Source organism: Liolophura sinensis, chromosome 8 (assembly GCF_032854445.1).
Source record: "Liolophura sinensis isolate JHLJ2023 chromosome 8, CUHK_Ljap_v2, whole genome shotgun sequence".
NCBI lineage: Eukaryota > Metazoa > Mollusca > Polyplacophora > Chitonida > Chitonidae > Liolophura > Liolophura sinensis.
Genome location: NC_088302.1, coordinates 10,540,902 through 10,562,389, shown reverse-complemented (window position 1 = coordinate 10,562,389; position 21,488 = coordinate 10,540,902). Strand labels below are relative to the sequence as shown.

Genomic DNA, 21,488 nt, shown 5'->3' with positions numbered 1-21,488 from the left:
AACATTTCAGAACCAAGCCAACAAGCTGGGTCCACAGCACTGATGGAGTGCACCCCTCATATATCAGGTGCATCAAGCCTAATGAGACCAAGAGAGCTCATGACTGGGAAGACAACAGGTGAGTGTACCTGCCTGGGTGGTATAGCTTCCCTCTGCCCATATAGCAGACTGTCATCATAAAAAGGTTTCAATGTAGCCTTCTATATGGCACCTCACTAAAAAGAAAAAAAGACAAAAAAAAAAAAAAAAAACCAATGAAAAATGTCTGTTTCAGTTCAGTCAGAAACAGTAATGTTAACAAACTATTTGTTGTTTGTTGATGATATTGCAGTTACATATTTTCCATTCTTCATAACCAAAGTGTTTTCTGCCTTTGGAGATTCAAAACATCATTGACTTCCATGTAAGGTTTGGATTCCATGAAACTGGACTTTGCTGTTTAATAGCCAGTGAAGTCATGAATTGGTCTGCAACAAACCACTCTGTAATTCACTCTGTCTATTTGTCATTTCGTTGGTTGATCAAATTTTTGGACTAATTCCTCAACCTATCACATATGAAGAAACAACTTTCAGTGCAATTTGTACACATTTTTAATTTGAATTGGGAGATTGTATTGGTTTGGATTGGCCAATTTGAGCTATTCACAAAAAGTATAATTTTATCAGCCTACACAGAATAATGGCTTCAGAATATGCTTGAATAAACATCTTTCAAACATGCAAAAAGGTTGAAGAATTACACTGTTTGTAAACATGGGGTATTCACTTAATGAAGGACCTGAGTGCAGGGCGATGACTTTTTGCGGAAAATTGAAGCTGTATGCATAGCAAGTTTGCACCTAGAATATAAAGGGAAAATCAAGTTAGTGAAATCTGACGTGTTTCAGAGTAAAGCATCAGGTGGAATACCTGGGTCTTAAGGAGAACATCAGGGTGAGACGGGCAGGGTTTGCCTACAGAAGAGAGTTTGAGAAATTCCTCAGAAGGTAAGCTTATCACTACATGACTTCATTGTGAATTTACACTGAAAATCCATTTTCCGTTACTACATTTGTGAAAGCTTCACCAAGACATGGCTGAAATACTGCTAATAAGTGTGGCAATAAAATCCAATTGTTTTTTTTATGAAAGCTAGAGCCAGTTGTAAATTAGCTTAGGGGTATGGCATGAACTGTTAAAAAGACATTTAAAATTAACATGTAAAATATCAAACTGGTTTTCAGTGGATAACAGGTTGATATGAACAAATCAAGAAGCTGCTAACAAAAAGTAACCCTTAGTTATTGTTTGCAATATGGCTTAATGCTCATGTTCCCATGAGTTCTGAAATTGCCCTCAAAATGACATGTGGATAGTGTGTGTATTGTATAATTTTGAAATCAGCTTATTATGGTTTGGTCTGTCAGCAACCTGCGGATGGTCTTGGGTTTTCCCCTGGGCTCTGCCCGGTTTCCTCCCACCATAATGCTGGCCGGCCATCATATAAAAGTGAAATATCCTTGAGTTTTGCATAGAATACCAATGAAATAAATAAATAAGGAACCTGACATCTTGTTAGTTTGTCAGTAGCTGTAAATCAGTGGGTTTGTCAGGTATGTGGGATAGGTGGTGGATCTCTCTGGGGACACCTGTTTGCGCCACCAGTACATCATATACAATAAATCACCAAATCACCCTGCAGCACCAAGACGGTGAAAAGTCACATGAAATTATGTGTGATCAGAGTTAAATCTGTGAAATAACTGTTCATGATTTTTCACCACTTATTCACCGTACTACAGCAGGGTTGGATTTACAGTTGGATAAAAGTCACATGCAATTATGTGTGCTCTGAGGTAAATGTGTGAATAACTGTTCATGATTTTTCACCACTTATTCACCGTACTACAGCAGGGGAATTTACAGTTGGATAAAAGTCACATGGAATCATGTGTGATCTGAGGTAAATCTGTGAATAACTGTTCATGATTTTTCACCACTTATTCACCGTACTCCAGCAGTTGATGAAAAGTTCCAGGAAATAACGGGTGGTCAATACTGCAAGAAAAAAGTTCTTAAATATGGTGTGTATAAACTGAAAAAAATATGAAAACATTACATTACGAAGTAAGCTAAAATAATGACTGGCTACTAAACTAAGACAACTATGTGGATCGTGTCAGGTATGCCATCCTGACCCCCGAGACTTGGCCTATGTGGAGAGGAGAACCCAGACAGGGGATCAGTCATCTCATGAACTCGGTTAACATGGATCGTGATCAGTTCCAACTCGGCAGAACCAAAGTCTTCATCAAAAACCCAGAATCTGTAAGTTCAGTTGCCATTTGGGATATTTTCTTCTACATGGAAAATGAATTTGTGGATTTCTGGTTTTACTCAGATGGTTGTTTGAGTCCAGTTTTTGTAATGAGCCTGATAGTTTTCAATGTAGAAATGATAACTTTCTGTTTAATGTGTTTACATGTATCTTATTTTTGATTCTTTACTCCCTCTTTGTTTAGTGCTGATTATTTTTTTTTTACTAGTGTTATGTTTTGAATGTGATTTGTATGCTTTTGTGAATTCTTTTTTTTTTTTTTTGGTTTGTTTTTTTGGCAGATACATGTGATATTATTTGTTGTTTGTTTGCTGGATTTTGTGTTTTTTTCATTGTTGTTTGGTGGTCATTTTTGAGATTTGGTTGTCGTTTACCTGGTTTTTATTCCAAATACCCTGTGTTTGATTGGCGTTATCCTGTCTTTAATTGTTTGCTTTTGATTTGATTGTTGTTTGCCTGTGTTTGAACGTTGTTTGCCTGTGTTTGATTGTTGTTTGCCTGTGTTTAATCATTGTTTGCCTGTGTTTGATTGCTGTTTGCCTGTGTTTGATTGCTGTTTGCCTGTGTTTGATTGCTGTTTGATCATTGTTTGCCTGTGTTTGATTGCTGTTTGCCTGTGTTTGTTGTTTGCCTGTGTTTGATGTGTTGGATTGCTGTTTGCCTGTGTTTGATTGTTGTTTGCCTGTTTACAGCTGTTTTTATTAGAGGAAGTGAGAGAGAGAAAGTTTGATGGCTATGCCCGAATCATTCAGAAAGCCTACAGGAAGTACTATGCTAGGAAGCAGTATTTCAAGATGAGAGAAGAAGGTATGTCACACATGGCAGCTAAAACATTGTATACAGAATGAAACTGTAAATATTAGGAAAATCATCAATGAGTCAGTCTATATAAACCAAAAAATAAACTGGCTTCCAACTACATGTAAGTTTTAAGACTGTATCAGGGCTATTTAGTTTCTTTTTTTTTTGACATGGTTAGACCATCTAACGAACAACATACTCATATCTTTACGTTTCCAAAAAGCTGGGAAAGAAATGTAACATTCTGCTTCAGCACTACTAATATCTCTCCCAACAATTAGAAGAATTAGACTGGCAAAGTCAGCTACATGTAGATGTGATGTAGAGCACATGTAGGTGAAATAAGGCATGTGTAAGGGTGACATCACTCCTATGGATTATGAAATTAGCTCATAATGTGACATCAATGCGTTTGTCCTATTTCAGCCTCAAGCATTGTGTTTAACAAGAAGGAAAGGCGACGGTTCAGTTTGAACAGGAACTTTGTGGGGGATTACATCGGCCTGGAGGATAACCCTGCGCTGAGAGCCCTGGTGGGCAAGAGAGAGAGGATTGACTTTGCTGATACAGTCAACAAATATGACAGGAGGTTTAAGGTATTGCAGGGTATTTTTTCTTATTTGTCAGAAAGTAAAATTCTATGCTGCTTTCGGTTGGGCCATTTTTTTTTGTTTTTTTTTGTTTTTTTTCCCACATTTTCTTCATTTTTGGAGGTAGAATAGACTTTAACCCCTTTGCGCGGGTGTATGTAGTATAACTGGTTACTACTGACCTTGTTTCATACCCAGTCAGATCACGAGAACGCAGGAATGCGCAGCATTGGACGGTTTTGATTTGATACAAATCAGGGTCTATCTGAATTGGGGTACACAACACACATGACTATGTACATCAAACTCACATTTTCTATTAGTCTCTGTTACATTGTGGTTATGTTCTCTGCTAAGCTGTCCCTCACCTTGGCAGAAAAAGTCCAAAAAATTGACATTCACATATCAGAGGAATTGTTTGAAATCTGTGAGATTGTAATGTTTTACTAATCTCATAGAACATGGTCTATCTTGTGTTAACGGGCCTTCATTCGAAAGTCTTGCTATGAAAATGTTTTAGATACTCCACCGAAATTTGTGTTTTTTTAAACACACACCTAAGTGAATTCTGATTGGTTGATTGGTTTCTGCAGAGAGGTGGATTTAGATACTAGAAATCAGGAAAACACCTCATCGCTTTTTGCAGCTCAGTGAGCCAATCAGAATTTGCCAGCTTTTATGGAGTGTGCTGCTGTTGTATTTAGAACTTTTATCTATCCCATTACTATATATGTACAGTCAACTGGACGCCAAATAACATCCATTTAAGACAGCACTGCATGTGGTTACATTAGAGGGAAGGCTTAAGGGTGCAATTTGTGGTGCTTTATCCCTTAGGGATTGGTACAAAAGCTTGGTAATATCATGTGACCAAAAAGTTGTGGGTAACATACATTCCCATTGTTGTATAAGTGAAATACTCATGAGTACGGCGTAAAACACCAATCAAATAAATTGATACACACTCAAGATTTTATCTTTAATGATACATGTTGTAGAGACTGTGTACTTCACAGTATTTTCATCAATCGGAATGTCGTGTGAAACTGTTTGGTGTAAGGTCACAGAATTTTCCTTTTATAAAAATTTAATGACAAGTTTGTCATGACTCAGCCCAATATAAATGATATTTGTATTCCATTTTCAGAGTGCAAAGAGAGACATGTTGTTAACACCAAAGTTCCTGTATTTGGTGGGAAGAGAGATGGTACGTACATCAGGGCAACAACACTGTGAAAGGATGGCATCATTGGCTCATACTTTCATCTTCAAGATGTTGTAGCTTCACGTGTTTATATTTACTGTTTGTCACGTAAAATGTAGCATTTTGCAAGTCACACATTTTGGCTTTATTCCAGCGGATTCCTCAATCGTATAGGGCCACTTAAATGGGGTTTTTATGTTGTAAAGTTTGATTAATTTCTTATCAGCAGAATTTATGTTAGTATTAAACGTGTCGTTTTAAGGCTTTTATATATGTGCTTTTGGAAGCACATTTTTATATACCAGACTTCAGATGAAACAAAGTGCATGTACCAGTGCAGGATGTTCCGTGATTTTTGTCCAAAATTCTATCGGCTAAATTTTTCATGTTGAGGAATTTTTGAGATTTATTCCGTTTATTTGTTTGTTTTGGTCTGGTATTTTTATATATACTTACACATGGCTGATACAGGTAGATTGAACCAAGTTAAGTGGATAGCTTACATAGGAAACCAGTGTATCTCTAATCAGGTGTTTGACTTTAAATGGCTCCTCAAGGTGAACCATGAACATGCAGCCTGGCTGATTACAGGAATAATTATCCTCTCTTTGAGACAGACCAGTAGTCAGTTCTGCCAGAAAAGGGTGTTAAGTTATTAATTTGCCTGGTGGGTATCGTTAAACTGCAGTTCTGAAGCCAATAAATTTGTTCTCATTCTGTTATTTAGGTGAAGAAAGGTCCGGAGAAAGGTCTGATGAAGGAAGTGGTCAAAAGGCAAATTCCCATGGAAGCTATTTCTCATTTATCTCTGAGGTGGGTGAAAGGCTAAGCGATTACCCTCTTTCCTCAACTTTTTCACATATCAAAGAGCAACATTCAGTGCAGTGTATGCACTTTTTTAAACTTGATTTATGGTAGGGTTGGCCAATTTAGGGGCTTCATCAAAAGTGTAATTTTATCTGTTTACACAGAATAATTTCCTTCAGAATATGCTTGAACAAACACCCTGTGAAAAACATGTGAAAAGGTTGAAGAACTATAGTGTGTATGTTTTGATTAATGACCAGAACCACAATGTATCGAATTTGAAAAAAAACATTATGACCCGATCAAGGTATTATTCTGTGAAACAGTGAAGGGTAACTAAAAGATTGACTCAGCATACATTTGAGACTGAAATATTATCATGGTGTTAAACACAATCAAATAAATTAATACAGGAGACAACAGATCTTTTTGATAAGATTAATTCTGTCTTAAGATCTCTGATTGAATACAGCGTAAATGTACAGCTGCAATGACTGGATTTGAAACTGCAACCTAAATGGTCTAAGAGGCCATTGGACTGCCAACAAATTGCTTTTGTGTACATGCGATAGGTGATATACAAGTGTTTAATGATTTTTGATCCTTAATTTGTGTTATCTCTCTTCATACAGTTCACTCCAGGATGATTTCTTCGCCCTACATGTGCAGGGTGAATATGACAGTCTGCTCGAGTGTTATTTTAAGACGGAGTTCCTCTCCACTCTCTCTAAGAGATATAAGGAGAAAACTGGCAAAGTCCTTCCTCTCAAGTTTGGAGACATGTAAGTTGTATAAAAATCAAAGTTGTTAATATTGTTGGGCTTAGATGAAGTACAAGGTGATCATGGAATGGATAAGTATGGACTGTAGCCGTATTGTGGTGATGGAGGGCCTTTTTGGCCAAGTGGGCTAGCAATGACCTACAAGCCTATCACTAATGCGATTGCTGTGAGATCAGGTCCAGCTCATGCTGAATTCCTCTCTGACTGTAGGTGGGAAGGTCTGCCAGCAACTTGCTGTGGGCTTGCCTCCAGGGCTTTGCCTGGTTTCCTCTAACCATGATGGAATGTAGCCATATTATGGTGATGGAGGGCCTCTGTCGCTGAGTGGGCTAGCAATGACCCACAAGCCTATCACTAATGCAGTTGCTGTCAGGACCAGCTCATGCTGAATTCCTCTCTGACTGTAGGTGGGAAGGTCTGCTAGCAACTTGCGGATAGGTATAGGTCCAAATCCCTGGGTTTGCCTGGTTTCCTCTAACTTTGATGGATTGTAGCCATATTGTGGTGATGTGGTGAGTGCCTCTGTAGCCGAGTGGGCCAGCACAGCAACATGATGCAATGACCCAGACATTGGTGTGAGTTCAAGTCGAGCTTATGCTAACTTCCTTTCTGGCTGTAGACGAGAAGGTCTGCCTGCAACCTATGGTTGGTCATGGGTTCCACCTGGGCTCTGCTCGGTTTCCTCCCACCATAATGCTGACCGGCCGCGTACCTGTGAAATATTCAGTAAATAAGACACCAATCAAATAAATAAATATTGATGCTTGACTATGAATGTTGGCTGTATGAAGCAATTGTGGCTATGATTGGAGACATGTAAAACTCATTCCCGCTTTTAACAACCAGTAGAAAGCTATATACTCTGTGATTTTTACTGTAGGATGTAATACGTTTTGGTTGTGCTCAAAAAACACTTAGGTTTTCTTGCAGCATTCCCGCTTGTACATGTAGTTTTATTGGAGTTCAGACCTTTTGAATTATGGGAGTCATGGTGAGAGTCTGATTCCAGATTCCCATTGAAAGTAAGCCCTGTGTTAACATTTTCTTTCTCCTTGCCAGTGTGGAGTTTTCAGTGAAGAAGGAAGGGTGGGGTGGAGGCGGCACTCGCCAGGTACGCTTCATGAGGGGCCAGGGAGACCAGGCTGTGCTCAAACCTTCAGGCAAAACTCTCTCTGTCAGTATAGGGCCAGGCTTACCCAAAGATTCCAGTAAGTTCAGTACATGTATCCTTTACACTAGGGGTTTTATACTACACTGAAACCTCACAAAACTTCCAAATTGTGGGATTTTTTTCCTGTGAAGAAAACGTAGATAAGGCACATCCAATAGCTAGTAAGGTGTCATGGTAATTGTACCATCTGTGTTTATGTCATATATTGTCTTTGAGGACGAAGCAAACTTTCAGATTTGAAAATGTAAGATTTGCAATTGAAAAGCTTCTGTTACAAAGTTCATAGAGGAGAGCCTTGTGAAGAAGGTGTATCCTATCATCTTGTACTTGTTCTATCCCAGAACCAGGTAATAAAGGCCGTCCAGCAGCTAACGGGGCATCTCAGGGCAGACGACGTCCTGCTCCCTCAGGGTTCCGGCCTGCCCACAGGCCTGCACCTGGCAGACCACCGGCCAACCTGGGACGACCGCCTAGCCCTACCATCTCCGTGAACTACAGTACTGTGAACAAAAATAAAGGTAAGCAAAGTGTGGTGTCCAGAGTTCCAAAAATACTCAACGGTTTGGTTTTCCTGTGTGGAATTGAAGTTTTACGTTGCATTCTTGACTATTTTACTTATCTGAAGAAACTAGGGCTGATTTCACATAGCTGGTTTTGACCTGAAATCTGGTTCACTTATTTATGGACCTTTGGAGTTGAAATTGAGTCTGAAGACCCCTGGCCGCAAGGCTCCAAGGCCCCAAGGCCACAAGGCCCCATGGCTGTCTCGAAGGTTGGAGACATGGAATCAAACCAGGTCGGCTCTTAATTAAGAGGTACTTTATACTACCCCGTTTGGCACTAGGCACGGATAGCTTAGAGCACGGAAACAGGACTGGTTGGCTTGGTGTCAGTATAATGCGTCTGGGTGGACCGTCTTGTCTGGTGTCTTCGGCATGACACTTCAGTGGCGGTATGGACTCGCCCTACTACAAGAAGACAGTATATGTACACACACCAAATGACTCCTAAAAATTTGTGAAGCACATTGTGAAACCCCAAGCAACGTAAATACATATTTATACATATATACCCAAGTCTCCATAATGTCCACTTTGTTTGACATACTGCAACTGTATATCATTGCAGATTTGCAGGGGTGGATTAGTTTGACAACCTGGGGAAAAAATTTTTAATCGATAAATAAATAAGAAGTTAATATATCATCTTTTTTGAATTTTTTGGGGGTGAGATTTCTGTGAAGTGATAAACAGTAGTTTGCTGGAAAAAATGTGTATTTTGTCTGTCATATTTTTCCAGCCAACAGTGGTCCGCAGCTTGGGATTGCTCCCCATGGTATCAGGACTGGTGAAAAAGCTCCTGCACTTCCCAAATTCGGACCACCTAAAACAACATACAACAGAGGGTTGAACAACAACAACGACTTCCTGAAAACTCCTGATGCGGGAGTTGCAGGGTGAGACATTTTAGGGAATTGAGAAGAAATTTGGGTGAATATCTCTTAGCTAGATGGCCTGAAATAGACCCTACATGTGATTGCCCAAGAAAACCATTTCGATGAAATGATATATCAAATGAAATATATGAACATCTATACGTTTTTATTGGGGGAGGTTTAAAGGACAAGACCAATGAATTTTGACTTGATGTCAGGTGTTTCTAGATCCTTTAACAATAAACATAAGACCCACACCCACTTAAAACAGTTTTGATAAAAATGAATGAATAATTAATTTATTTATTAAAAAATGGAAGTGACATAACTGGTGCATGTAGACAGTGCAGCAACAACATAGTACTACATGCAATGTTAGCACACACTGTCTGGAGATGATGGGAAGCAGTATTGTAACTAGCTATTGGCCCAAATATATAAATATAGATGGGCCTGTACAGTTTAGTGCTTTGACAGCTAATTAATTTTTTCTTGCAGAAAGTGTTCAATATACTAGCTGCACAGCTGTTGTTTTTTTTTATGACATCTAAGTTTAAATGTAGGCGCTTGGTATAAGGGACCACTTCACAAAAACTTTGTCCTGTTTCTCTTGACTTATTTTGTAAAAGGCATTAGGGTTACACTACCATAAGGCGACATCATTTACGAGGAGAGTTTTATGATGTTTTGTAAAAGTGGCCCCAGTATAGTAATTTTGACAAAACTTATTTCAACAAAATACGATCAGTGTTGTATAGCGGTTCCAACTTTGATTATGTCTTATACCCAACCCAAGGCAAAGTGTACCAATTAAGTAATGATCAAATGATACAAGGGATCTAGAAACAACCAAATCCTTTTAAAAATTTGTTGGTATTATCCTTTAAGTTGGATTTTATGGGCATGTTGTTTAGTTCTCTTTATTGACAAAATTCTGGGGGGCTAGTGTTTCACCTGAAAGCATGCCTTTTGTCTTTTATTTCTCGCTCTAAAATACCTTATCTTCATAGGGAAATTGTTGGTCATGTTAAAAATGTAGACATATATATATATATATATATATATATAAACTAACATTAACTGTGCACCATGTTCATGCAAACCAGTTCTTTTGAGATGGCCTATTTATTTGCATTGGTGCGACTAGTTATAATGCTAGCAACTTTCTAAATCATAAAAAGTTGCCAGCTCTAGTAATGGACATGGGATAAGGTGGAATAAAGGCTTTGGATAGGGTGGCTTTGTGCTGTTCCTATTAACGAGCAGTCTAAATCCCAAACACAGAGGTGATGGAATATGAATGGTGTAGAACCCCTTACCTGAAGTGTTGGCATTGAACAAATACATGATATAATAATGGTATGTTGAAAATTGCTTGTGGGAAAATCCAGTAACATTTGACCAGTTTTATGTAAAACTAATTTAAGAATAAAAATTGGCATTAATTGTTCTTTTCCCAGAAAAGTCTACCCCCCCCCCCCCACCACAAAAAAAAAAAGATTTCAGTTCTGCCAGCATGACCATACATCATTTCTGCCAACATGACTGTACTTCATTTCTGCCAACATGACAGTATTTCAATTCTGCCAACATGACTACTTCATTTCTGCCAGCATGACAGTACTTCATTTCTACCAACATGACTGTACTTCATTTCTGCCAACATGACAGTATTTCAATTCTGCCAACATGACAGTACATCATTTCTGCCAACATGACAGTACTTCATTTCTGCCAACATGACTGTACTTCATTTCTGCCAACTTGACAGTGTTTCAATTCTGCCAACTTGACAGTACATCATTTCTGCCAACATAAAAGTACATCATTTCTGCCAACATGACATTTCATAATGTCTGTCAACATGAAAGTACATCGTTTCTGCCAACATGAAAGTACTTAAGTACAATACCACTTTTAAACATACTATTGATATGCTTTGTGATTTTAACAGTGGTGATTTTAAAGCACAGTAAGTAGATATAAACCGTTGCTAGCTATTGATATTGTTGACAGGTGTGATTGTGAATGTTACGTTGTTTTGTTTGCACTTGAGATTTGGGTGGTGGCGGTCTTTGGTGTTGTTATCATGTGAAAATGCTTTATATTTATTGGCATTGTTGTGAATGTGTTGCACACTATTGTGCAGCTTTAGTTATACATGTACCTGTACTAACGGCAGCTTGGCATGTAAAAAATATGACCCTTGTTTTAGTCAAGTGCGGCAGATGATTGGCCAAGTGTAGTCAAGAAAATGTCAGCGTGGGGGTTAGTTCACACCATTTTATGACGTGTTTTATGAGTGAGCAGACACTAAAAAAGTCCAAATGTGGAATAAAAATATAATTTTAAAAACCACCTTTTTATTTTGTCCAATTTTAATATTTTCCATGATTATCCTAGTTTTTAAGGCTTTTCAATCATGTAAATATGACTTCAACAGAACAAAAATGGCTGAGACAGTTTACAGTTCCCACAAAGAGGTCTTTTTAAGTTTTATTTTTGTGTTGATACTCTCCTCTGACATTAGAAAACAATGTCTTCTGCCAGTAAAACAATAGTTTTAAATTGGTGTGGCCTTAGGGATGGAGAAATATGCAGTAACCAACCTGACATGCAATGTGCAAAACAACACCTGGGGTGTATCCCTGATATCTTGTGTGAGGGTGTGAACAACTACAATTATACCAAGGCTTTAGCCAGTGAGCCCACGAGACTCATGATAGCAGTTAAAGACTGGTGGCATTCTTATGAATGGGTTTAAACGTGTCATTTGTCAAAGGCGAAATCACGCTTTAGGGTGAGATTTGCTGTGTATTAGATACACTCATATTCTCGTGTGAGTCCTATCATTTTGAATTAATTTCATGTTGAGAAGCAGGATTTCACATTGTGTGAACTATATTCCAGAGTTTACAATTGCTCATTGCATGTTCTAACTTGAAGTTCCAGCAGTACAGCAAGTTAGTAGGTGGTATTGGATATATGTGTGCATCTAAGCCAGTAATGAATGGATAACCCAATTGTTTTGCTAATTAAGCTTGTTTTCTTGTTTGGATGTTTATTTGCATGGTTTTGAATTTTTAGCTTATTTTTAGTTTTATGTTCTTTCTATTTTTAAACTAGATGTTTTTTTAAGTAACTGTTATAACTAAGTAGCTTTGACATGTTGGAAAACGTCTGTATGTGTATTTTGTCATAAAATCCAAGTGTCCCACATGGTCATAGGATTCAGTTAGCATTAGGGAGAGAATGATGTGAACACTACATCTAGATGACTTTTTCCCAATATAGGCAGATTATGCAAAAAACTAATTAATAACTGAATGGATGTTAACAATCTGCTGTGGTTGAGAGAAAAAAGTCATGCATGGAGACTCACTATCACATATGTGGTCAATTGAAATAAACTTATGGCAGTATAATATATAGCTTTACAACCATTAACACACTCACTCACATTAACACTGTAACTTATAATCTGTGTTTTAATTTTGACTTTGTATTGATGAATATGTCTGTCTAGACTTTTTCTTTCTTCTAATAACCTTATCAGTCCTGTTCCATGAACTGTGTACATTATACATGTATAACAGTTTCAGATGTAAAGATTTAAAAGTAAAGGTATAGTGGGAAAGAAAAATGTGTTTTTTCCTTGTTGTTCTTTTTTTTTTTTTTTTTATAGATTCACCTGTTACAGGTTGAATACAGGTATCCAGATTGATTTGACATGAACTGAATATCTGAAGGTTACACATTTAACCTTGCACACTGAGAAAAGAAATCTCACAGCAGGTTTGCCTTTTGATGAAAATGTGCTCATTAAACTATTTCAGAAAGAAGCGGCGGAACTCTGGTTCCAAGAGGCCTAACCCAGGCGGAGGTCGACCTAAACCAGCTGCTAAACCCCGCCCTGCTGGGCCCCAGTGTAGATGTCTGTATGCCTATGACGCAGGGGATACAGACGAGCTCAGCTTCAAGGAGGGAGATTTGATTGAACTTACAACTGAAGGTAGGATTTTTAAATCTGCTTCATTGTTAGTAATGTTGTACATCATGCTTATGAGCACGCTTCATTATATAGGGACCCGGCCTGGATAGCACAGTTGGTAGAGCGTCCTCTTCCGGAACAGTGGATCCAGGGTTAATCCTTGGTCGAGTCACACCTAAGACTTAATTAGAGGAAGTTGTAACTTCCTCGCTTGGCGCTTGGCATGAAGGGGATAGTGCAATGACTGGTTGACCCGTGTTAGTGTTATGGCTTGGTCAGGGGGGCTTACTTGCCTTTGGTAAGTCGTCTCAGTGAGGCAGCACTAGATAAAAGAGCGGTGGAAATCCGTCCTGCTACAAGGAGGCACATTACATACTCCCTAAGGATTCCTTCATCGTCATATGACTGAAAAATTGTTGAGAACTATGTTAAACCCCAAGCACTCAATCACTGAATCACTCATTATCTATGGATATCTGGTTATGTCTGATGGTTAAATATTTATGTCAAAACAGACATTTGTGTACCAGGCCTCAACCAAAATAGGCATTCCATGTCAATAATCTCAAGGCCAGTTACAGACATTTGTATATCAGCCGTCAAGCAAAATGGACGTTCCATGTCAATAATCTCAAGGCCAGTTACAGACATTTGTATATCAGCCGTCAAGCAAAATGGACGTTCCATGTCAATAATCACAAGGCCAATTACAGACATTTGTATACCTGTCATTAACCAAAATGGACGTTCCATGTCAATAATCGTAAGGCCAATTACAGACATTTGTATACCAGCCGTTAACCAAAATATAGACGTTCCATGTCAATAATCGTAAGGCCAGTTACAGACATTTGTATATCAGCCATCAACCAAAATGGACGTTCCATGTCAATAATCGTAAGGCCAATTACAGACATTTGTATACCAGCCGTCAACCAAAATGGGCGTTCCATGTCAATAATCGCAAGGCCAATTACAGATATTTGTATACCAGCCGTCAACCAAAATGGACATTCCATGTCAATAATCGGAAGACCAATTACAGACATTTGTATACCAGCCGTCAACCAAAATGGACGTTCCATGTCATTAATCGCAAGGCCAGTTACAGACATTTGTATACCAGCCGTCAACCTAAATGGACGTTCCATGTCAATAATTGCAAGGCGAATTCCCAAATTGACATTCAATACATAAATCACCAAATAACTAAGAAAGTGTATAATATGTGAAATAAGGATGGAATTATTCAAAGAGAAGCAGTCGACAAGGTTTGTTCAAGTCGAATGAGTGAAATCAATATTCAGATCATGTACCTTGCCAGTATATAAATTGTGGGGAACAACATAACTATATGACCTTTAGCCCCTGGTTAAGCAGATTCAGATTCAATCTGCCCATATTGGCTTACAAGAGAGTTATGCCTGTTGTAAAACCTAACATGCTTAGAGTGAAGTTATTTGATGGAATGAACACTAATTACAGTAATAACTTGTGACGTTGATTGAAATCGTCACATAAAACACACAGGATCTAACAAATGCTACAAGGCGAGATATCTGCTCATCTTGTGCAGGATCCTTTGGTATGTTGCTGTCAAAATAAAGATAATTTGCAATGTCAAAATTGAAACTAACCCACTTGTTGTAAAGTCTGTGAGAAAGGAAGCAGTTTTGGTCATAGGCAGAGAATATGTTGTAATTCCTTGCTTTCACTGTCGGTGGGGGGCCTTAATGACAGTAAAGTTTGTGGTTTATGCCGGGCACCCCAGCTTCCTGCACCCATAAATCTGACGGTCTGCTTGTATATAAAAGTGAAAAATTCTGGAGTATGACAGTAAACAACAATCAAATAAATAAATAAATAACTCTAGGTGAAGAATTCTCAAGTATAGCGTTATCAACATCCAGGTGAAAAATGTGTATATTCATATTCCAGTTTTTGCAATGACAATGAAAAGTCTTTTTTTTTTTTTATTCTTCAGATCCTTCTGGTTGGTGGACAGGGAAATTAAGAGGGAAGACCGGGCTGTTTCCATCAAACTATGTGGAAAAATTATTTGTACATTAATTAATTACCTCCCTCTTGACAAAAGTGGTACCATCCATGTGTGACGAGACCTACATTTTCATATTAATTTTAATATCATGGATGAATCCAGTATGATGAGAAAGGGGGTAACGTGGACTTACTTCAATGGATTCACTGTGAAATGCACATTTGGTCGATTTCATGTGTAAACGGTGTCTATGGAGCTTGTGGCTATAACATTGCTGATGCTGAAATGACAGCAGCATTTTCTTATTCATCAAGTATTGCCTTCATCGTCTTGACGACATGTCAGGAAAGCCAAATATTCCATGAAATTGTTTGCAGCTCAGTGAAAAAGGATGTGAATGTTGCATTGTGTGTTTACATCAGGGTGTAGAACTAACAGTGACTGCTGTATCGTTGTGTTGTTGTGTTGTTGTGTTGTTGCCAGTGCTGGCATAAATCACTTCGAAGTTAGATGCATACTTGGATCAAATCAACTATATTAATATTTTTGGTGTAAAGCTTCAGATCTGGGCTCATATCTCAGCCTTGAAATAAATTGTAACTGTTAGCATTTTAAGTTTTAATTTATGTTTTCGAAATCATAAATTGTAACAAAGTTTGTGACAGTTGCCTTCTTTGTGACACACGTTTTGCTTGTACAGCGTGTAGAAAAGTCATTTTTGTTCCAGTTTGATGTTATATGAAACACTTTTGAAAGAAATCTTTCTTCTTACAGAAGAGGTGGATGCTTAGGGATGTTCTTCCCTAATAGATGTAAGGTATATCAGAAACCAATATGTTAACTTACAAGTAAGCACATGTATTAAACAGTACCCTGATAACCTAAAGAAAATGTTTGTATAAAAGAGGCAGGACAGCGTTGTGTGCATGTATCTGTACATATATTACAGAATGCTGTCATATTTTACATACATTACATCCAAGTATTGTATGAGGCATAGATGTGACATATTTTTCTCTAGATATTTTTTTAGAAAATCATCTTACAAAACTGGCTTTAATTCTTTGAAAACAATGAATTGTACATAATGGGACGAGACTTTGATTAACATATTGTAATCTAAGTTATTATGTAGGATAGCTTAACCTCACTTTTTGGTTTTTAATCTGGTGTTTAGAAGTCATTTCTTATTTTTTGTGTGATTGAAGTGGGGCAAACTTTTTTTTGTGGCAGAATCATGTAAGGCCATACGGAGTTGCAGTACAAACAAATCTGAAAAATCGCAGAAAAGTCCATTTTGTTCATATTAAAATCTCCAGATGAGAACCTAGATCTGTTATCAACATGGAAGTACATAACATCTGAGGATGTTTCTGCATTGATTTGATCAAGAGATTTTTAAAAAATTTATACAACACTGCAGGGTCAGTTTGTTTCTGAAGTCTAAATTAGCATTGCCAAGGAAATAAAGGAATGTGTGAGCTTGTTTAATGTGTAAGCAGCCATCTGATTGTGTTGTAACATAACAATACATATACAAGCAGTTCTGTAGAAAATTTAGAGTTATTCATGAAGTGATGCACTGATGATGGCTGTTTATCTGTCTGCAGAATTAAAGGATTTGTGCTTTCTTTGTTCTTGGATCTCCATGGAATTTGTTGTAAATGCCTGTGTTTTGGGGTTTTTTTTACCTGGGGAAATTATTGTTATATTGGATTGTAGGTGGATGCAAGTACGGGTTTGTGTAAGTATAAGTATATTTGAGTTTGTCAGCAAAACAGTTTTACCCCTATGTTGTCCAATAATTGAAGTCTTGCCTCTTGTAAAATGGTGTCAGTGTGAGCCTCTGTTTCCTGTGGCACACATTGGCGGACAAGAGGGCCTTTTCCATGTACAGTATGTATCTACATTTCTGCTGGATTCACTCATTCCGCCTCTACATTTATATCGTAGTTTTAAAAACGCAGTGTTCTAGCCTTAACCCAGCTATATTGATGGCCTTAAAAAGATGGTGTCCAGCCTTAACCCAGCTGTTAAGATAGCCCTGAAAACATGGTGTCCCAGCCTTAACCAAGCTGTAATGAAAGCTGTAGAAATATGGTGTTCCAGCCTTAACCAAGCTGTGATAACTTTAAAGATATGGTATACTGGCCTTAACCCAGCTGTAATGAAAGCCTTAAAAACAAGGTGTTCCACCCTTAAACCAGCTGTAATATCCTTAAAAATATGGTGTCCTAGCCTTAAGTTAGCTGTTATGACAGCCTTAAGAACAAGGTGTCCTAGCCTTAACCCAGCTGTAATGATAGCCTTAAATATATAGTGTCAAGCCTTAACCCAGCTGTAATGATAGTCTTAAATATATAGTGTCAAGCCTTAACCCAGCTGTAATGATAGTCTTAAATATATAGTGTCAAGCCTTAACCCAGCTGTAATGATAGCCATAAAGACAAGGTGTATGTATCATCCATGAATAAAGCGAACATGAAATACCTGCGCCGTGTTTGAACACCTGAGTCTTGGATGTTTATGACTGGGGGTTTTGCCATTAAATGCATTTAAATTTAGATGTTGTAAAATTCAGTAAGAAGACTGGTCTCCCATGTGCATGTGGTCTTTTAATCTCAATAGTTAACATCGATGTACTAGAAACAAAACCATTGACCATTGCGTTGAGGTGTGCATCAGATCACAGAAGCATTAAATATTCTAATATCTCAGTTTTTAATTCATGATATCCGAGCCTGCCTGAACATAATGCCGTTCTCTTATTTTGTGGTATTAAGTAGGGTCACCTCTCAGTCAATATCTACGTTTAATTGTTATTCCATGACAGCTGTTTTTATTTCTGTGAATTTTCTAACCCACACATGTCTATTCCTTATCTACATGTACATTCCTGTGTTCCCTTGTAACAGTAACAGATACTAAACATATTTATAGATTTTTCTAGGGTTCATTACCAGGTGAAAAATTGTATGAATTGTTCTCTTGACTAATTATATAATTAAGCTAACAACAACATGCTGTTTTATTTTTTTAATTGCATGTACATGTACTTTGGTTCTACTATAGCCATCATTATGTCAACGATGTACAGCATTCGTTTGTAATGGTATCTGTCTTGCAACTTATTCAGAATGTCAAGAACTTGTTAACTCTTTTAGTTAAGCACAGCTTATTTTCCTCAGTGATAAGAGAATGCAGGTACGTGTATGTCATGCAAACGAATAAATGCGCCTCTTCAGGTTGTAATCAAAAACAGTTCTAGGGAATCAATTCATAGCTTCATGCAGATTGTATGGCTTCCAGTTTGGACTCTTTTGGAGCCATGCCTTTGCTGAAGATAACAGATGTGTGTTGACAAAGTCAGGAAACATGCATGCCATTCCGTCCCTAATAGTGACCACCATGGAGAGCTGAGCTGGAGTCGATTCCATATAGCCATTTCTGACTTAAGTCAAACTTTGAAATACGATCTCAAAACTTATTTTGGGGTTTTAGAAATTAAGATCTTGTAGACCTCATCAGTATGTTATCTTAAGACAGATGTTTCCAAATTTCAGTACCAAAAACTAAGCATGGTAGAGAGTTTTTAAATTTTGGAGTTAGAAAGGGCTTTGTGGAATCGACCCCAGGTGACCTCTGTGGTCCAAAGCCAAAGTCTCTTAACAGTTGCCTTGTCTGTAAAGTGGACAGGACTCTTTATCGTGGAATTTCCAGAACGAATTTGACACACACAGAATAATGAAGAATTAGAACTTCTGTTTTTGTACAAAATGTGCTATGGTTGATTATTGTTAAGGTTAAAGAGTATCAAGCTTGAGGATAATAAGTCTGAGAGCTCACTTTGTTTTGTTATATAATTTTTTTGCTTCTGAATTGTCTGTAAAATTGTGGAATGAGAGTAAAGAATCTTTAGTACAGTGTATTTTAACAAATTACTTGTAACTGTTTTAATGAACAGAATGTGAAATACTGACAGCAGTGAAAAATGCACTTCACTGTGATACTACAGCCCCTGCCACTACATTGTCCAGTAGCGGTACGTCCACTATGGGGTGATCTGTACTGTGATGTTAGGATACTGACTGCCATCCAGACACCAGATTTGATGCGCTATATTATCATCAGCATTCCAAGGCAAGTTTTGTCTGCGTTTTTTTTAGATATCTTTAGACGAAAGATGATACCTAGTAATTGAAAGGTGCTACAAATACATGTTGGTGTATGTATGTGGTTAAATGGCTTCAATATGCATCATTTGCATTACTCTAGTTCACAGTATTGTAGATCTGTCAGCAACCTGCGGATGGTCATGGGATTCCCTTGTGATTTGCTCCCACGACAATGCTGGCCTCTGTTGTATAAATGAAATAATCTTGAGTGCAGCGTACAGTCCTTATCAAATAAACCACTATACTTTGTGCCAACAGACAATGATTCCACCTTAAAGGCTGTGGGTAGTCTTTAGTATAGATATTGTCACAGGTTGTGGAAGTTTATGAGTGTGGACAGAGCAGAAGGCTGACAAAACACAAAACACTTGAAAATTTGAAGATAGTTCATTCAACAAATGTGACTGACTGTACATGCAGGATTCACTCCAACTGTACAAATGACTATGCGTGTAAATTCTGCAGATGAGAGCAACTTCCAAAAATGGAGTTTTTCTTATCTTTATACAAACTCAGCTGTCTCAACATACCAGTTTACGTTTTTTTTCTGTGACATTTTCTTTACTATTTATACATTATGCTTGTGTTACCAGCTCATGCTCTTCAGCTTTTGTATCATTACTCGTTGACTTTCCCATACATGATTTCACAGATCAAAGGCTTTTTCCACTTTGTAGCAATAAATATGGTGTGGCTTTTACATTTTTATCATGTGTAGTTTGTATGCCAGTCTTGTTAGTTATTTTCAGAATTTTGACATCACTGTACATTCATGTATTGTTATTGTTTTCTCGGGCTGCCTTGAGTGTTTTTGTGTGACTATGCAATTGATTTTGACAATGTTTGTTACTGGTGTAGACATAACATTCCAGTGTACGTGCCAGAAGCCTATAAAGAACAAAGCTGTTTTACAGAAAGGTTGTAGATGGGTATATTTACAAATACATGATATATATATATAAATATATATACATTGATTCATTGATCTGAACCTACATATAATCATACCTGATCAACTGAAATTGATAAGAATTAGTGAATGACAACATGGGTCTAATTGCTTTCTGGGTAAGCGTCTAAGATGTATTTGAGGAAAAGTTTTGAAATCTTTGTAAAATCACCCGAAGTACATGTAGAAGCAATTTCTGACAATAAAGTACATACATATATATGTCTCCTTAATAATCATGTTGGTTAATTTGGGAAATGATCATACTTGGTAAGTAGCATTGCAGTTGTTTACACAAAGATGAAGATTTCACCCATCACGTCATATGCCAACACTGGTTTTGCACTTATGTGGAAGCAGTCTCTTGTGTTGACAGAATTACATGTGAAAGACCTTTGTTCATTGTAGACTGCTGGCATCATTTGTTAATTTAGAATCAGCTTATAAATTTGTTACATCTATTTTATAGTAGGAGGCTTTTCTCTGTAGTGCATATATACATGATATTATGTAGCATTGGCATATGTACAATAATGAAAACAATAAATTCCCCTTTAGACTGATTTTTGGTTGGTTTTGTTTTATTCATGTTTTGACAGTACTTGAGTTCTTGAGTTGCATGTGTGATGGCTTATCACATTCTCCACCATTAATAATACTGAAGAATCAGAAATCAATTTTGTGGCTTAGGGTTTAATAATGCTTTCGTCATTGTTTCACTCATGTGACAACGGTGTCTTTGCAACAGGCTGATTTCCAGGCCAACATACAAAGTGCCACCTTACTCAAATACCATGCCAAATTGAAGTAACTTGACACCCTACCATCCAGTCACTAAACTGACACCAGGTGAACCAGTACATGAACTTTCCCTGTCACCTTTTGATGAGCATCAAAGGAAGAAATGAAGATTTTTATGGATGACCTTACACTGAACACGAGGCCTCCTGCAGTCCTGCTTCTAGTTCCATGTGTATGTACCTGGACATTTTCTTGTCAGTTCAGTTGTGGCATGTCAACCATCATAATACAAACTCACTATATATGCTCCATGTTTGTCATTTTTTTTGACGATCTTGGCTCAGTATGTCTGGAACTTCTGCAGTGGACAATTGACAAGTCTATAAAAGTTGGATTAAAGCTTCATGATACACCATATGTGGGATGGTCTTACAGCAACCTGCGGATGGTCTTGGGTTCACCCCGGGCTCTGCCCAGTTTTCTCCCTCCATAATGCTATAAGTGAAATATTCTTGAGTACGGCA

At 37.7% G+C, this 21,488-nt stretch overlaps 1 protein-coding gene across 1 annotated transcript in view; it reads left to right on the top strand.

The window, feature by feature from the left end:
* Nucleotides 1-20,780, top strand: part of LOC135474092 (unconventional myosin-Ie-like) — a 50,866-nt gene extending 30,086 nt beyond the window's left edge. Inside the window, 14 exon segments of the mRNA XM_064754094.1 lie at nt 11-28; nt 30-118; nt 890-988; nt 2,165-2,309; nt 3,012-3,126; nt 3,547-3,716; nt 4,858-4,917; nt 5,642-5,727; nt 6,354-6,503; nt 7,563-7,711; nt 8,016-8,192; nt 8,974-9,130; nt 12,946-13,121; nt 15,085-20,780. Of these exon segments, the coding sequence (XP_064610164.1) occupies nt 11-28; nt 30-118; nt 890-988; nt 2,165-2,309; nt 3,012-3,126; nt 3,547-3,716; nt 4,858-4,917; nt 5,642-5,727; nt 6,354-6,503; nt 7,563-7,711; nt 8,016-8,192; nt 8,974-9,130; nt 12,946-13,121; nt 15,085-15,170 (1,677 nt within the window). The 3' untranslated portion in view covers nt 15,171-20,780.
* Nucleotides 20,781-21,488: the final 708 nt, after the last annotated feature.